The sequence below is a fragment of the Festucalex cinctus genome, chromosome 5 (assembly GCF_051991245.1).
Source record: "Festucalex cinctus isolate MCC-2025b chromosome 5, RoL_Fcin_1.0, whole genome shotgun sequence".
Classification (NCBI taxonomy): domain Eukaryota; kingdom Metazoa; phylum Chordata; class Actinopteri; order Syngnathiformes; family Syngnathidae; genus Festucalex; species Festucalex cinctus.
In genome coordinates, this window is record NC_135415.1 from 19598103 (window position 1) to 19616744 (window position 18642).

The 18642-nt window shown below is 40.5% G+C and overlaps 1 protein-coding gene across 4 annotated transcripts in view; it reads left to right on the forward strand.

Moving 5' to 3' along the window:
• The window catches only part of LOC144018751 (netrin receptor UNC5C-like), a 316561-nt gene that overhangs the window by 240979 nt on the left and 56940 nt on the right, over positions 1 to 18642 (forward strand). For all 4 annotated transcript variants that reach the window (XM_077521273.1, XM_077521274.1, XM_077521276.1 and 1 more), the window contains one exon: positions 2205 to 2308. In XM_077521273.1, coding sequence (XP_077377399.1) covers positions 2205 to 2308 — 104 coding nt within the window. The remainder of the gene's footprint in view (positions 1 to 2204; positions 2309 to 18642) is intronic.

An 18642-nucleotide genomic window follows, 5' to 3' on the forward strand; every position in this document is an offset into this window, starting at 1 on the left:
TTGCTGGAGCCTATCCCAGCTGGCTCTGGGCAGTAGGCGAGGTACATACCCTGGACTGGTTGCCAGCCAATCGCAGGACACCCAGTGACGAACAACCATCGACACACACAAGCACACCGAGGGACAATTTGGAGCGCCCAATTCACCTGCCATGCATGTCTTTGGAATGTGGGAGGAGACCGGAGTACCCGGAGAAGACCCATGCAGACACGGGGAGAACATGCAAACTCCACCCAGGAAGGCCGGACTGGTACTGAGAGGCGGACGTGCTAGCCACTAACCATAGCATTAGCATTAGCAATGATTTTTTATTTTTTTGTACACACATACATCTTTTACATCTAGCATACTTACCTAAACAACCGATGTAAATCTAATTGGACCATCTGATGTCAGCATCGTGTGGCAGAAATGCCATTTGAATCTTCAGTTGCTTTGGGTATGCATCATCCTCTGACCACAACCCTACTGAGAACCAGTGGAGACCATCCTCAAAAGGATTTTTTATTTTTTATTTTTTTGGTACAGTAATTGTACATGTTTAGAATGTGTCTGGACAAACAAACAAATTAGCACATGGTCGATTTCGTAAGTAAATGTGCATTATTATATTAGCTTAGCAGGTTGATGATCAGACTTTCCATTGCATTTGACTATTTATAGTAAGCAAATGTTCCACATTTTCTTGCAGCTTTTGTCTAAGTAAATCAAACTATTTACTACCTGTTCCCCAGGAGGTTGGCTAGCTTGTATTCATAAGCTGTGCCTGATCTCTACCATATGTTTCCTTTTTGAGGAAATCCATCAGAGCAATTTGATCAGTGGCATAAATAACGTCCGTCGCCGAGTCCCGCGCCACACCACCCACAAAACTCCCCTCGAGTTACACGTTTGTTTTACGGCCTCTTACCGCGCTGGTTAATTGTTTTAACATCATATCCTCAGGGATATATGCATGGATACTGTATCAGGACGGGGGATACAAATGAACCGGATTGGATGACTAGCACTCACTGTGGGAACGACTGTGTGACATTTTTGCACATTAGTTGGCATACTCGTAAGACAACTACACATCACTATAGTACAGGCATGAGGCAAACACACTTGATGTTAACTAAAAGCATTTATGTCTCTAGTAATGCTAGTAGCGCACAGTTTTAGCTTTATGGAAAGCTATTTGATCATTTATTTGATAATGACACTACATACCTTAGTTTAACAGAACTCATGGTGTGGCCATCATCATCCTCTCAATTAAGAACCTGCCATTCAAGTGTAAACACGCATTATTTCCTTTTGTAGTCCAACAGCATATGGCTAGCCTCGTTAGCTTAGCTGGTTAAGCTTAAAGTGCAGGGCTAACAAGTAGCCTTTTGTTAGCATTTTAGCTAACAAACTAACAACACATATGATTATTTTACGGAGGATACTTCCAAACTTTCCATTTTATGCTGCTCCTTCCTTTTTGAAACAAAAAATAACAAATCAAAAGAAAGGAATAAATGTGAGCGCTGAGGTGACATGCTGGATGTTTTTGTCTTGACTTTTGAGGCTTATTGCAAACTATACAATCATGATAATAAACATGCTACATGGTTGGATATGATGTGGTTGTGTCAACCCTATCCCACAGGTAGGTCTGGCCACCATCGCCATCCGTAAAATAATTCATTTAAATAATTTATTTATTTATTTATTTATTTATTTATTATTTTTTATAAAATTGCTATACATCATTATTTGGAACACCATATTTCAACTAATTTAGCATAATATGTCTGTTGTGAAATCCCCAGTATTATAACATCTAATACACTTGTTTATTAACCTTGACTACTGCATTCAGGAAAAAACAAATAGTATACAGGGACTGTATATTAAATTGCAATGTTTTACGACTCGTGTACATTTCTAAATACATTGTGGTCAGTTTAAAGTGTACATAAACGACTGTAAGCGGAACTTAGTCCCTTAATGACTGTGATGTTATCGTCGTGGTAACGAGGCTACTGGGCTCATTTACAATTAAATTCCCCAAATAGTCTACACTAACTGCACACCCACGACAACACTTCATGTTAACCTATATAACAATTTATGGCTTTTGCATTACCATGCACATCGTTGATGCGGAAGAAAAACAAAACAAAACAAAAAAAAAACAAATATATTTTTCATAATTGTATTGTTTGTCTCCGCAGATCTGAAGAAGTCCTTTGAACAGGAGCCCCTCGGCAAAGAGGTGTCCCTTGAGCAGGAAGTGCTGTTGCAGTGTCGTCCTCCAGAGGGCATACCGGCAGCGGAGGTAGGTGTTGTTATTTTAATGCTTCTTGCTAATAAACTTTTATTGAATTTAAACTTTTATTGATCAGCCAGGTGGCAACGGCTGGTTTGTGGTGGTTGGCGGGTGTGGGTGTGGGTATGGGAGGGAGTTTGCACCGTTCTGCTCCATTGGGCTTGGGGGCGTCGGCCGTGTCGAGAGTGTGGGCTGCTCCAGACTCCTGGGTTAGGTCTCCTGCCGGTGACCCCTGCGGAGCCAGGGGGGTTGTGCTCCTGGTGGAGGTTCTCATGCATGCCAGATCCACCACACCAGCATCTCCTGAAACTCAAAAAGAATTTGCTTCTCCCACTTGCTGAATCAGTCAGTGAAGGTTGGAGTTTGTGGATCTTGCTTCATCTATCCATCCTTTAGTCCTTCCTCTGGTCTCTTGATGTCTCTGTAATTCTATTGGAATTGAGATGTATCTGGGGTTGATGAAATATTCTGGATTTGAAACTGTGGGTGGAGGGTGATGCCTGGTTGGTGCTGGATTTCACTTTGCTTCATCTTTCCTTCCTTTGATCCTTCCTCCGGTTTCCTGACAACTTCATGACTTTGCTGGAACTCTGTAGTATCCGGTTAAGGTGAAGGGTTAGAGCACAAGCTCGCACGCACGCACACACATGCACCCAGGAAGGCTGTAGACTATGTATGTATGGATGGATGAATTCCATGAATCACTTTTGTGGACTGTTGTGTGCTGCATTCGTGATTGGCATGTCTGCATTTCAGGATTGTAGCTTAGCATATGACACAACACAATAATTATAAATAAACCCATTAACGTGAAATGATTTCAAATCCACCTACAGGGTAGAGACATATACTTGACAAATTCTCAGAAATAAGTAGTATGTCACTTTGATCCCGATTTGCCACTGTGATGAAAATCAGTGTAAAAGTCAGAAATCCTTCTCGGAGTGACATTTGCTTGAAAGTTTGTTGCGACAACGCGTCAACGATGCAAAGATAAAAAGACTAATGTTAGATTTGAATGTCCCCTGAGAGCCAATTTGAGTCGATGGCAAAAGTTACTCTGTGACTCCAGACCTGCAGCGTGCGTTATTTAACTTTTATATAGTGATGAAAAATAGCAACATTTCTTCCAATCTGTAGAGACAAACTCAGAGTCTAATCAAAGTAAATTCAAGAAAGTTTTTTGTTTGTTTTTAAAGAAGTATCAACTTCCCTAAAACAGCATGGAATCAAAACAGCGTCATGTTATAGTGGCGAAATAAAACCTTGTACTTGCTTGTTTTGACCACAATTTGTTCGTATTTTGGACCAATTTTTCCTCATAAGAGTAAGACCAGTTCGTTCAATCTCAGGAAAGTCATATCTAAGCGGTTCCCATGTGTGCTGTACTTCACCATCAAGAGAAATCAGCTCCACTGGACGGACATACTTAGCTTATCTTATTATTGATCAAGTCAAGGCTGCCATGGGTAGCTTTGATAAGGAGCTTTAAAATGATGAGGTCATGGCTTCTCAGCATTAAAACAACTTTATCGCCACCTGGCAATGCTTATTAACGTGATGGTTATTGGACGACTCAGCATAGAATGTGAGCGTCTGCCTCACAGTCAGGTGATCAAGGTTACAAATTCTATACTCTCTGGCTTCCATGTTAGCTTGATTGAAGACTCTCAATTGTTGTATGCATGTTGCATCGTATGTCTTAGTCTTGGCGGAGGTCTGCGCTGAAATGATCTTTCTATTGATCTTTCTATTAGAACTCTGAACTGTATTCACCAGATAGACACACACCCATATATAGAGATCCGAAGCTATTTGTGATTGTGTTCAATTTGCTCCCTTTCTGTCGTCATAATGGGATCTCGGGGCAAATGGATTGCTCCGTCTGGCGCCCACTGAAGCTGATGAGATGGATACGAGTCTCAAACCTGCCGATGACCTCCGCTTCAAGCCACTATCTCTCCTCACTTTTTTATTTATTTTTTTATTTTTAGGGTCCAAGCATGAGGCCCTCTTTGAATTGCAGGATTTCTGAATGAATGTGGGGAAACTTCAAAATGCCTGAAAAGTCACCAAATTTGGCAAGTTTTTTTGTTTTTTATTATTCTGGGGGAAACCCCCAAAAGTCTCACAATTTTGCCCGTTAGAAAATTGAAAAAAACAAATAATACACATGAAATTGGGAGGCCATGCCAATCGTAAAGCAGCCATTTTGGCTTAAGTTCCAGGGCACATTCTTTGACAAGCTCCTGCTTGGGAATTCACCCAAATTGGACCCAATTGGAAACTGCTATCCAAGACAAATCGGTGATTCGAAATGGCTTTTTTGGACCATTGCCTCAAAGTCTGATGATCATTTTGAATATTCACTACGAAAAGGGGATTAGGAAGGAAAAACAGCCACTCACACCAGTTTCAGCGATCAAAATGAAATTGATGTGGACATGTCATTTTAGTTTAATGCTGACATTTTAGGCAAATTCTCCGACTTGGTAGATCACCTCCTGAGCACCCATTGGAAGCTGGCATCCAAGACAGATTGGTAATGAGACATCCCTATTATTATTCATTTATTTATTTACTTACTTTGCTAACGTGGGCAGAGCGTAGCATCAAAACACAATCATGTCAAGGATTCACAATGGAAAAGGAAAATATTAGCTTTCTCTTTGCTTGCACATTTGTGAATGGCAGCTCTCGTGCGACCCTTCTTATTAAAAAATAAAATAAAATCTAAAATTAGCATCCAGGCTCAGCGGTGTTGACCGCTTGATGGGCCGCTATAAAACTGTCAATGTGATGGGGTCGGCGCCCTGACACGCGATACCCACGTTGTAATGTGGCCAGCTGGCACCATCATCAAAGCCCCTACTTCTTCCACGCACACATATGTTTACCTTCAATTTTACACATTACCTCCACATGTGTGGATGTGCCCCGCACATTTATGAGGTTTTATGTAAGCATAACAATTGGTGCATGGATTAGCTGCCGGTAAGTGTAACCGCAACACAAGTGGTCGCCTTGCAGAGTGTCAGAGTTAAGATGGTCTTAAAAAGGGGAAAAAACAAAGGTCTGTGCACCAGTAGGGAGTCTTTGTCAAGTTACTTCATTTTTTTAAAGCAAATTTGTTGGGTTTATTTATTTTTTTTCCTCCAATGCATTTATAATGGACATCATTTGTACGTCAATTTCCGCTATTCCCATAGCAGGGGTCCACTGTATATTAAATCAATTTTCCCATTGAAGTGATGCCATAATACGCTGCCAACACGAAATGACGAAAACTGAAATGTTTTACAATTTGGTGTCGCCTTTGTGTCTAGTATTTATGGTTTAAATTTGGTAACAATTGGGCAAAATCTGTATGTCATGTTAGCCTTTAAAGGACTCTGGAGAAAATCACAGTCTTCCTTTGTCTTTTTTGGACATGGGCTCCTGAGTCTTTTGGGGGGTCTAACTCATGATGATCATGACTGCTAAATTCCATATAATTAAGATAAAGTGCTCCACCAAAAACATGCTCCACCCACTTGCAAAATTCATGGTTCAAATATGGTAGTTCCCCCTTGAAGGAAACCAATGGCAACGCTTACCCACCAAAATGTCTACTTCAGGCTTCGATTTGTTTGGGAATGACTTCTTGAGACATTTTGTGGGTCAACTCGATGGCCACGCCTACTAAATTTCATATGGCTAAGTGTAACGTGTTATTTTCTTAGGCAATTGCATCACAACAGTGCTGATCGATGCTCTGACAGCTCTATCGCTCGGCATCCGAAGCTCCCGGGAGATGGCACACGTTCAAGCGCGGGGGTTGAGATCCTTGAGAAACAAAAGTAAATCTCTTTAGGCCGCCCGCAGAAAGCCTTTTTAAAGCTGACGGTTAAAAAGCTCCGAGAATCAGCCGGGGAGAGTTCAGCAGTTCAACGGGAACGACTTCACGCAGGATTGGCAACAAGTGCCAAGCGGTCTCTCCTCTGTTGTTGTTTTTGTTTGATTTGACTTTTTATTTCTTTATGAGGCACCCTTTTTATTATTTTTATTTTTTTATTTATTTATTTTTTGCACACTGCGGGTACTCCAAACCAAACCAAACCAAGACGCTTTGAGGTAAAGGACATATCATGGGGAAGTTTTTTTTAAACTTACATTTAAACAGAGATGGCAAAACTACTGTGCTTAAGTGGAAGTACAAATACTTAATTAAAAAAATAAAATAAATAAATAAATAAATAAATAAATAAATAAATAAATAAATTCAACTTCTTTACTTAAAAAAAAAAGTACCGACTCTGAAATGAACCTTACAGGAAGTACAAATGTAAAACTTAAGTTTGACTGCTTCACTACTTGAAAAATTCATTGAATCTTAGCTGAGAAGCTAATTTAGCGTGTGTGGTATTATAATATTTGCATCACATTTGAGGATACATGTTTAGATGAGCGAAATAAACACACAAGTCACCTTACCCTGTCGCTGTACGTTAGTCCATAGTCTTCATTTTGCTGCTTCGGCCCTGAGTCTCCTCTCGGATAAAATGAGCACAGAACAACTCCAAAGTTTCACACACACATGTTAACGTTAGCTTAGTCTGATCCTTTAGCTCTGGAAGCTACAGTTTGATACTCCATAGTCTGCTTTTCTGCTGTATCCCTCATTCTCCTCTTGGATAAATTGAGCCAAGAACAACCACACATGGTCGCCAACATAAATATAATATAGGAGTTCCTTGTTTTCCTGAATCATTCCTACTTGTTAATAAGCGCTAACATTAGCGTACACTGTTGCACTCGTAGTATTTAACTTCACTCTCTCTACTTTACTGAACCTTCCCATGGTTGTTGTTTTCCGTTGATGCCATGGTTGTTGTTGTTTATTAGTGTGTCTAATTGGCATGTGTCCCAATATTTTTGTCTCCGCTTTGCTGCAACTGCAACAGGAGACGATCGTTCTCTTTTCTTGTTGTTAACTTTAATGTCTCGTTCCTACTGGTGCATTCAATGTGTGTATATTTCACAATTTTCTGCGGTCGGCTATGAAAAATTGAAGTCAAAAACTGCTTGCCGCAGTCTGAATGGTGAAAAACTCCAAATTTTCACACACGTCTAATACTTGTGCCTGTGTCTCCTCTTCGATAAAATGTTACCATGATGAGCATAAGTAAATAGAAGAGATCTGCTCCTTCTCTATTGTTGTTTTTTGTTGGCATGCTGCTCTCCAACCCATTCAATTAATGTGGCATGTTGTTTTTTTTTGTACTATTTAAAAAGAGCATCTCCATTTTATTGTTTGTTCTATGTTCACTTTCTGCAAGCTGGTCCCAATACTTTTGTCCACCTCGCCTTCAAGCGACATTCATTAGAAGGCAGCAGAGGGACACCTTAAGTCTGACAGTGGTGATACATTTTAACTCGCAACCCAAAGAGCAACAGTGACCCCAAAGGTCTTGCTCGGAGCTCAGCAGACTGCGCATAGCAGGTGTGTGTGGGGGTGTGTTGGTGTGCGTGTGTCAGTGTGTGAGTGACTGGGCCAGCTGCAGGGAAATAAACACATCAGTGTGTGGTGACAGGCCTTTCCACGTGTCTAACCTTAACGCACACATTCACACGCACACGCATGCACGCACGCACACATACATACATAGCGTGTCAGACAGTAACTGGATACGCGTCTGGAAGCGGGTCAAGTCGCTGTCACATTCTTACCCACTCCATCCTCACCCTAAATTAGCTCCCTTGAATAATGGCTTTTGATCAACCTCCACTCGACCTTATCTGTTGCACTCTAATCCTTCGCTTGAACATTATGGACTCCTCATCAGTGCATCGTACAACACTGAGCAAGCAGGATGACGCGATTTGAGACGTCCGTCACCTGTGGCAACTGGAGTCCATCACGGGGGAAAACCTGTCTGTCATTCGGCGGGATTTGTCGGGGTTTTAAGTGTCCTTGAGCAACGCACAACAAGCGCGATGCAGTCCATCCAGCTGCAGCTCCCAAGGCCGATTTGCTATAGCTGTGAGGCGGCGTGGGAGTCGAGGAAAAAACGTCGATCAAGCTAAGAAAGTTATGTGCAACTGCCACAACATGATCGGTACATCGCCACAAAATAACCACATTGGAGCACACACGCACACACAAAAGTGTCAATATCTCATTTCCTATACGCTGTTGTTCACTTAACTTGTTGGCTCACTATTTGGCAAGTTTAAGCCACAATAACAGTAGTCAATTGCCAAGTTCAAACTGAAACTTAACTAGCTCATCTGTGTTAAAGTGCTTGGCTCACTATTTTGCAAATTGAAGACGGTGCTCGATCAGGGGATGTCGTTGGTATTTGTCAACTCTGGGCATGTGAAGCCCTTTGAGACTTTTGTGTGATTAAAAGTGTATTCAATGATCTTCTCAAAAAGTAGTAAATGTACGTTTGTCACTTTTTAAAAAATGCACATGCGGCAGACAATCCTACCAGCTCTCCTGCCAGCTACCAGCTCTATTTAGTGTTGCTTCACTATGGAAAGTTCATGCGTCTGTAAAACTAATCAACTTATTGTGTTTAATTTTGGATCAATATTTATCAATACTAATATTCTCTTGCGTATTTGGCTCATTATTTGGCAAGTCCATGCTGTTACTCCGCTAACAGATCTTTTCTATTAAGCATTTGGTTTACTATTTGACAAATTAAAGCCACTTCAAAACAAGTAAATATATTCTGGTGAGTGTGTTTGGAAAACTCTAGCTACTGCAACTTTTGTCAATTTATTCTGTGTTGCCTCACTATTTGTCTACTTCAAGCTACTGCTAAATTTGTAAATTTATTCTCGTGAACATGTGGCTCATTATTTAGCAAGTTGGTGCCACTACTGCACTAGAAAAAAAAAAAATTGAATAAATTCACACAGTTTCATTTAGTGTTGGCTCACTATTTGGCAAGTTCTCAACACTGCTGCAACACGAGGCATCAACCGATGTCTCACTATTTAGCAAGTGCAACACACACTTCACTCCAAGTAACACGATTCTGTTACACATTGGCTCACTATTTGGCAAGTTCTACCCATCACTGCAACAGTAAAAGAGTGTGTTTGTGCACCTGAGTGTTTGTGTGAAGGATTTCCTGGAAATGAAACAATTTATGTGATGCCCCTTCCCCCCCCAAATAGATCCTTACCTTAATCCTCTTTGAGGGAGCCTAGTAAGCCCCTCACACTCGTATTCAACCTCCATTCCCCCTACAACCTCTGTCAGAAATCATCACCATAATCCACAGATTAGTCGGCAATCTCTTATTTATTCCCCACGCTGACTGCTTGATTTATAGACACGGTGTTAGGATTATTAAAAAGAAGGGGGGGCATCGTATCGATGCAGCGGAACAATTTACAAATGGGAGGAAGCGCGGCTTTTCAGGGGTTATTGTTTGCGAGGGAATGTACTGTCATCTGGACACGGTCCACGTTAGAGACGGATTAGGATCATTATCTAATGGTGTGTGTGTGTGCACATAAGTGGACAAGCACATGCACACACACGTTCTCCCTCACTGGCCATCTCACAATTTGGCAAGCCTCTGCAACACTAGTAAATTTATTCTGGTTAGTGTTGGCTTACTTATTCAGTAGTTATGGCAAGCTCAACCCACTCAAACAATAAAATAAACCTCAATTTATCACAGGGATTCGCTTCACACTCAGAACATGTAAAAATGCATGATTTGGAGGCACCAAATGAAAAAACAATCTTTAAAATACTTTTACTCCTCTCATATTAAGTATTACATGTGTTGAAAATACTGTACACATTGTTATGTCCATGTGCCTTTAAGAGGCGGGGCCTGGTGGTGGTGGTGGCATATATTGTGTATTTGTGTGAGTGTTGGGGCGTGAGCTGTGGTTAACAGCAGCTGAGTGTGCACATTTTGCTTGTTTCACTGTTCCCCCAGTGTTTAAAAATCCAAAAACAGGCCACCACTGCAACACTAGTCAATGCATGTTATTATTCAGTGTCTCACTATTTGGCAAGTTCAATCCACTTGTAGTGCTAGTAAATCAAGTCGGAAAGTTTACCATCACTGCAACACCATGTCTCACTATTTGGCAAGTTTAACCAATTTAAGGACTATTCAGTCTTGGCTCACTCTTTTGGCCAGTTTGAACCATAGTTGCACTATTTTGCAAGTTTCAGCCAACCATACAATATTAACACTAAAGTCAGTCCATTCTGTGAAGCTTTGACTCACTATTTGGCAAGTTCAACCCACTGTACACAATGGGGTATATGCCACGGAGGAGGCGGGACTTCTGACTTCCGTGTTTTTGCACATCAGCTTTGATTCCGGTTCCGGGTTGCGACGTATGTTCCAACACTCGCATCCCCCGTCCCTGCCCCTCCCCAAGCGTCTCAGCTCTCTGAAGTGCTTCGGACAACTGACAGACACACTATACGCTCGCACCCGTCGACGGGAACGCGCAACCGAGGGGCACAAAGTCGGAAGCACAAGTATTGGGACGCAGCTCACATGTCACGAACTGGAACCAGAAGCAAAGCTGATGTGCAAAAACAGTCCCGCATCTTTCGTGGTATATAACCCATATTCACTTCATTCTGCTAAACGTTGACTCACTATTTGGCAAGTTTGACACGAGTCAGTCTATTAAGCATTGGTTTACCGTCTGGCAAGTCCGACCCATTACACTGGTCACTCTGGTCTGTGTTGGCTCACTATTTGGCAGGTTATAAATATTGAGGCACAATTGATTTACTCTGTCACACATCGGATGATTATTTTTGCAAACTCTAGGTACCACCGCAACACGATTCAATTTATTTTGTTAAGCGCCACCTCACTGTGTTTGGCAAATTCAACCTACTGCAACACTGCTCCACACACCGTTCCCCTCACTTGCCCCTTCATTGGATACAGCTGCACGCATCTAATGAAATCCAATGTGAGCGCTCTATCAATAATTCTGCTTTTATGAAGATGTCTGTGTTTTTCTTCCCAGGCTCCTAAAAGCACCACGGAAGCCACATGTTTATCTTGGCTTTCTTTGGCCAAAGTGCATTTGGCTATTTCAATCTGTCGCAAACTGGAAATGTAGCCTTGAACTAGCAATTAAGACGTCCGAAGACAGAAGCGTCTCATTACGCATTGTTTTTGTTTTGTCACTGGTGACCTATTATTTTCTCTGCTGAGAATAAAGCAAGATTACAAGCCACTGATCACTTAATTGTATACTTCTCTTTAGTTGGAGGCTTGGCTTTAGATAAAAATGTGTTGGCTCTGTATTTGGCATGCCCAAGCTACCACTAACACCTGTCAATCCATTCTGATAAATGTTTGTCTGATTATTCGGCAAGTCAAAGCTATTGTTACGCTCGTAAACGCACTGTATGCTGTGAATTGATGCTGCATTGTTCACTAGTCAGTCTATTTCTATCTTTGGAGAATGAAATGAGTCATTTGCTTCTATTACGTGTTGACTCACCATTTGCCAAGGTCACGTCGTTGCATACAGCATCAGTAATTCCTCAATGGTAAAATCCATTACAAAGTCATACAAAGGGCAACAGAAAAAAAAAAAAACTACGCATCTTTTCCTTCCTCTTTTGTCCACCTTCATGCCCAACTCTCCCACCCCCTTGGTATTGCTTGCCCCTCTCCATTTTTATTTTGTCTTTGTCACTCTCCGTCTCTGTCTTCCCGCGGCCTCCTCGCCGCCCATTTGACACGTTTCTTTCCGAGACAAATGCGCGGATTGACGAGCGACATGACAGTGTCTGCGGCGCGGCCTTGTCAAAGCGGTTGTACCCGCGCTGCCCTCGGCGGTCCTGACAGCGTTGTCACGGATGAATGAACACCGTGTTGTGACACATGCTGCGACACTGTCACACACAACACTAACCCCCCACAACACGTCCAGTTTTAAAGTTGTTGCCACGTTTATGTTGAAGAAGTTGACTGTGTCAGATGATGTTGGACAACTTATTTCACTTAATATATTATGTTGTATCACTGGGTCTTCTTTACAACAAAGACGTTCAAAGTAGGTTGAGCGGGTTGGCTCACCATTTGGCAGATACAGAACTAAAAAATATTAAGTTAAATGCTTTTACGGTTCATTATTTGGCACGTTCAAATCATCTCTCCTTTGCTAGTCAATACATAGGCCTACTGTTTAGCTTTGGCTCACTATTTGGCAAATTCAAACCGCCGCTACAATTCTGTTAAGCGATAGCTCACTATTTGGCAAATTCAAGCCACCACGGTTCTAGTCAATGTGTTGTATTCGTCGCTGGCTCACACGTTAGCAAATCAAAGTCTCTGCTACACTCGTATTCTGTTAAGGGATCGCTCACTATTTGGCAAGTTCAAGCCATGCTAGTAAATGTATTCTGTTAAGGTTTTGGACCACTATTTGGCAATTTCATGTTACTTCTAAACTTGTAAATCTATTCTGTTTAATATTTGGCTCACTGTTTGGCAAGTAAAAGCCTTCAAAACATTATTCATTCAATGCCAAAGCCAAATAGTGAGCTTTGTGGATTGTCTCACTATTTGGCAGGTTCAAGCTTCTACATAGTGAGCAAATGTATTTTGTCAGGCATTTGGCTCATTATTTGGCAAGATCAATGTATTCAGTGACGAGATGGCTCACTATTTGTCATGTTCAAGACGCTACTAGTCAATGTCTTCTATTAGTCATTGGCTTACTATATGGGCGAGTAGGCCGACTGCCTTTTGAAGCAGTTGGCTCACTATTTTGCAAGTTCAATTTGCTGTAACACTAGTCACTGTAGTTGTTGGCTCACTATTTAGTAAATTAATGCCACATCTAAACCAGTCAATCCATCCTATTAGTCACTGTTTCTCTACCTTAAAAGTTCAACGAGCTTCTGCAACACTAATTGGAGTGGAATTTTAATGCCTCACTATTCGGCAAGTTCAAGTCATCACCGCAACACTAGTCAGTGCATTCATTGATCATGGATTATTTGGCAATTAAGTCCTTGCACCACTAATGAATGCTGTCAATTTGTCATTGGCTCACTATTTGGCAAGTTATTCCACTGCAAAAAAGAAAAAAAAAGCACCAGTAGGAAATGTACTTATTGAATGAGTTATGAAATGATAAGCATGCAGTATTATCAGTACAATCTGCATATTTTTTATACATTAGGATGTGCTGAATATTATCAAGTGATGCTTGTTCTGATATGCTATGCTAATGTTATGAGCCACTATCGCTGTGATACAGTCCAAATCCATTCAAGGCGACTTGTTTGCGAGCGTGAAAAATCCAACATGATTACTTATTTTTGCTGAGCTATGTTAACTACAATAACACTGCTTACAGCCGCCTGTGATTGTAGTGAAATATTAGCTTATCAAACACTGCCAAGAAGTCGCTCCCGGCTCTCCGGATGTGTTGATGCTTTTCAAAAAGCTGCTTCTTCTTTTAAAGGTAGAAAGAAGGCTGCGGGCCAAGCCAGTGTGACCTCGCGGAGACTGATGTACAGCATTTTGTTATAAATTTTCCCTTTATACTAAAAAGGAAAATGAAATATGTGCCTCGAGGTGCCTTATTCAGCATTAAAAAGCTGCGATTTAAAGCACCACTAAGGAAATATTTGTTTTGGTGCCCGCATAGTTGTGATCTTTACAAAGTTTATACAACCTCTGCACCCAGCTCTTGACAAACATTTTAGAAACTAGCGCAATATGAGCAACTTGACTCAAGGTATTGTAATGCCCTCGCATGTGGGTAAGGAGAGCCACTGTCATGCAAACATGCAAATACACAACAAAAAAACACCTGCAAGGAGCTGGCCAACCTGACTTGAGGTTTCCAACGCTTTTGAAATTCATTACATATTGCTGTTTAAATATAAAAGCCTTGAATTTGACCTGAACACGTGATCCGAAAATAATTTTTTTGTGTGGCTCATTATCCAAGGTTGTTCTTGATCATTCTCTTTTAAGTACCTGTAAACAGGTTTGTGCTTGTGATCACTTACGTTTGCTGTAAGTAGGACAGCAATGAGTACACGAGAAAGAGAACCGTCTGACCCAGTTAATATAGTCAGTAATAATAATATGATTATTACTTGTGTGTGCGGGGGTTAATAACAGATATTTAGACCTGTAAAGTCAATTAAAAAGGATTATAGCATGGCCCCCAGCAGACTGTGAGCCTCCTCACGCTAAATGATTATGGAGTGTCATCAGCACTCCTACGCTCCCACACACTTGAATAACACACAAACAAGGTTAGCGTTTCATTCATAACATAGTGTTAGACTAGTGTCATATTCATAGAGTAACTAATTATCTCCTTTCATAGATGTTGTCATTCATATAGACATTAATTAGTTATTGGCTAACGATGTAGCTACTTTATGTCGCCACTAGTTTGATACAAGTCAGTCTATTCTTAGTCAATGGCTCTCTATTTGGCAAGTTCAAGCAGCTGCTGTAACACCGCTCAAAATATGCTTTTGTTAAATGCCTCACTATTTCGCAAGTTCAAGCCACCACATCAACACTAGTCATTACATTCTATTGAATAATACTTAATGACTCTATTGTGTCAGCCTGTGGCTCATTATTTGGCAAGTTCCAGCCACCACCACTACACTTGTCAATGCATTCTGTTAAATTATTAAATAATACTATATATTCTATTAGTTGGTGGCTCACTATTTGGCATGATCTAGCCACCACTGCAATGCTAGTCACTGCATGCTTAAAACAATACTTTACTAATGAATCGATTCTATTAGTCGGTGGCTCACTATGTGGCAAGTTCAAACCACCACCTCAACACTAGTTAATAGATTTTATTAAATGATACCTTGCGAGTGAATTTAGGCAGACACTATTTGGCAAGTTCAAGTCACCACAGCAATATGAGTCACTGCATACTTAAACGATACTTTATGAATGAATCTATTCTATTAGTCAGTAGCTCACTATTTGGCAAGATCTAGCCGCCACTGCAATGGTAGTCACTGCATGCTTAAACGATATTTACTTGTGAATCTAAAGGACTGTCTCAGAAAATTAGAATATTGTGATAAAGTCCATTATTTTCTGTAATGCAATTAAATAATCAAAAATGCCATACATTCTGGATCATTACAAATCAACTGAAATATTGCAAGCCTTTTTATTATTTTAATATTGCTGATTATGGGTTACAGCTTAAGAAAACTCAAATATCCAATCTCAAAATATTAGAATATTTCCTCAGACCAAGTAAAAACAAATGCCATAATCAGCAATATTAAAACTTATACTGCCTAAAAAAACTTTCACGGCATTCTTGCAAACGTTCTACTTGATCAGATTTTGTCATGTTTCATTGTAATTTCATACACCGGGAGCCCATTGAAAAGAGATACAATGCTGCCATCTGCTGGCCATAGTTAGTGGCTGTTTTTGATTCCACAACCCATTAACCACGCAGCGCTACACTTAGACGTTGCACTGCCCATTGATTAAAAAAAAATATATAAAAAAAAAATGTATAAGCAGTTGACGTCTAACGTTTATGGCGGCATACATCGTGATTTTGCTAAACGTTATTAAACGTTTTTGGCGGTTAAAGAGTTAAAACAATAAAAGGCTTGCAATATTTCAGTTGATTTGTAATGAATCCAGAATGTATGGCATTTTTGCTTATTTAATTGCATTACAGAAAATAATGGACTTTATCACAATATTCTAATTTTCTGAGACAGTCCTGTATTCTCTTACTCAGTGGCTCACTATTTGGCAAGCTCAAGCCACCACCTCAAGCACCTTAATGCAGTCTATTAAATAATACTTTACTCGTGAATCTATTCATTATTAGCTCACTTTATGGCCAGCTTAGAAAAGTGAAAGAGGAGAGGAGAGCTGATGGCAGGCCAGAAGAGGAAGTTGTTCCTCTCGAAAAGGAGGTCACACACACACACGCACACACCTGGGAGATTCAACACAGGTGCAGATGTTTCCCAGTGATCTATTGGACTCATCCTCTCGTGTCAACATTCAAGAGTAAAGAGAGCGAGCGTGAGCAAGGGAAGGCAGAGATGGATGGCGACCAATCTTAAGAGAAGGTCGGCGGCGGGGAGACTGAGAGAGAAAAGAAGTATTTCCACGGCAACCGGGGACGAGCGATAGAGCGTTAGTGAGGAGGTGATTATTGAGGAGGAGGAGGAGGAGGCGAGGAGCTGATACGTGTGGGTGATCCATTAAGACACTGGAGACAATGTCAACATGTATAGAGGGAGGAAGGAAGGAGAAGGAGAGAGAGAGAGGAATGAATGAAAGAGATAAATGAATGGTGAAGAACAGGCAGTATTTCCATACAATGTGCACAATTAGGGAAAGAAGGATGGAGGTTGCTGAGTGGGGAGAAAAGGTGTGAGTGTGCACGTGTGCATGTGAAGCAATGCTGGTGTAACCATTATAAAAAATAAAAAAAGAGTGGGGAATTCATCTGTCCTCTCCTCGTGCCATTTCCTCTCCTTCTTTCTTCTTTCCTAGCTCACTCATCTTTTTTCTTTCCTCCTCCTCCCTCACTCCATTTTCATGTCATTCCTAATCTCCCACCTCTTTTCTTCTCTTTTTCACCCATTGCTCTTTTCTTCTTCTCCCACATTATTCTTTGTTTTTCGTTTGTCTCACGTTCATATCCTTATCTCTTCTTTACTCATTTCTAATCTCCTTTCCTCTTCTGTCATTATTCTGTTGTCTTTTACTCACTCCTTTCCTTACTCTCTTGTCTCTCCTCTTTTCTCCGCAACTGTATTACCCACCTTTACTTGTCTCCCATTTCCTCTTTTCTTAGCTTTTTGCTCTCCTCCCCTTTTCTTTCCTTTGTCATTCCTCTCTTCTCTTTTTGTCGTTATTTCTGCTGTACTTTTTTCTTTCCTTACCTCACCTTTTCCTTTCCTCTTTTCTCCTCACTCTTCTCTCCACCCACTTCGTCCACCTTTCTTCTCCTCTCCTCAATCTTTTCTTCTTTTCCTACATCTCCTCTCCCCTTTCTTTGCCAATCTCTTCTCCCGTCTCCTTAAGTCCCATTTCCTCTCTCATTTATCTCTGCTCCCCTCCTCTCACTATTTCCTCTCTTTTTTTTCTTTCTTTTACATCTCCTGCCTGCCACCTTCCGCTTCATGTTTAGCACTCGGCTACAAAAGTGCTGCTTTTTGTGCCTCACACCAAACAAACCGTCCTGTTTTGACATAGCGCAAAGACACAGTCGTTTACAGTCGCAAAGTCGGTGTTGCAATAGTGTAAAATAACTGATAAATCGCGTGTGCGTGAGAGCCATACATCTTTCATGGGCGGTGCACGGGCTGGGTTATAAATAGGTCTCGAAAGGCACGTCCCAGTCCAAGCGGGTGTCCTCATGTGTCCTAGTTCTGTCGGCGACGGGACACCTTGGAGAGCGGTGGCACTATTCGGCTTACTTTGGGAATTATTTGCTCTTCCGTGTCCGTTGCGGTTCACTGCTATATGTTTTTATTCACGATTGTGAGGCTCTTTGAAGAGCACACCATGTGGGAGCTGGGCTTACAATATGCATGCACCTCAGAGGATTATATCCCTGTCCCTTTTTATGCTTTATTCTATTAGATTAGAGAAAATGTATGATGTTCCAATGTGTCAGTTTGCTGGGGAGAAGTCGACCGGTGACAGGAAATCTAATGCCACACTTTTGGAACGGCAGCTTCTGATTGGTGCATGAACAATATGAGGCAAAAGGTTATTTGGTACTTCAAAAACTGCCATCAATTAAAAATAAAATAAAAAGAAGGCTCAAATGTATTGTCATAATATTACAATTGTATTCTCATCAACGTGTTAGTGATTATTTTGTAGGTAGTTATGTTTAACTACTGTAAATATGATTGTAACATTGTTTTATTTTATTAAATTGTAAAAAAAAAATAGTAAATCATAGTTATAACCTTTCTCTCTTGTAGTACTGAATTTTATGCTCATAACATGCATGATGACTTCTGATATTGTTTTTTTTCTTGTGAATAACAAAAATATAATTAATTTTAAATTTAAAATAAAACTTTTTTCTCTAATATTTTTAATTTGTTCTTATGACGTTTTCTGTTTTGAAATAAAAATGTTTTACAATAATGCGTGTATAATAATACCTTTCTCAAAATTAGTTTTTTCTCATAATCTTTTTATTTTGCTGTTAGTTATTTTTCATAAAATTCTTACGTATTTAAGTTCTCATATAAATGCTTTGCATTTCAAAAAAATTATAGTATGCTTGAATCTCATCTAAATGTGTGTTTTTTATTAATGCTTGTTTCATAATAT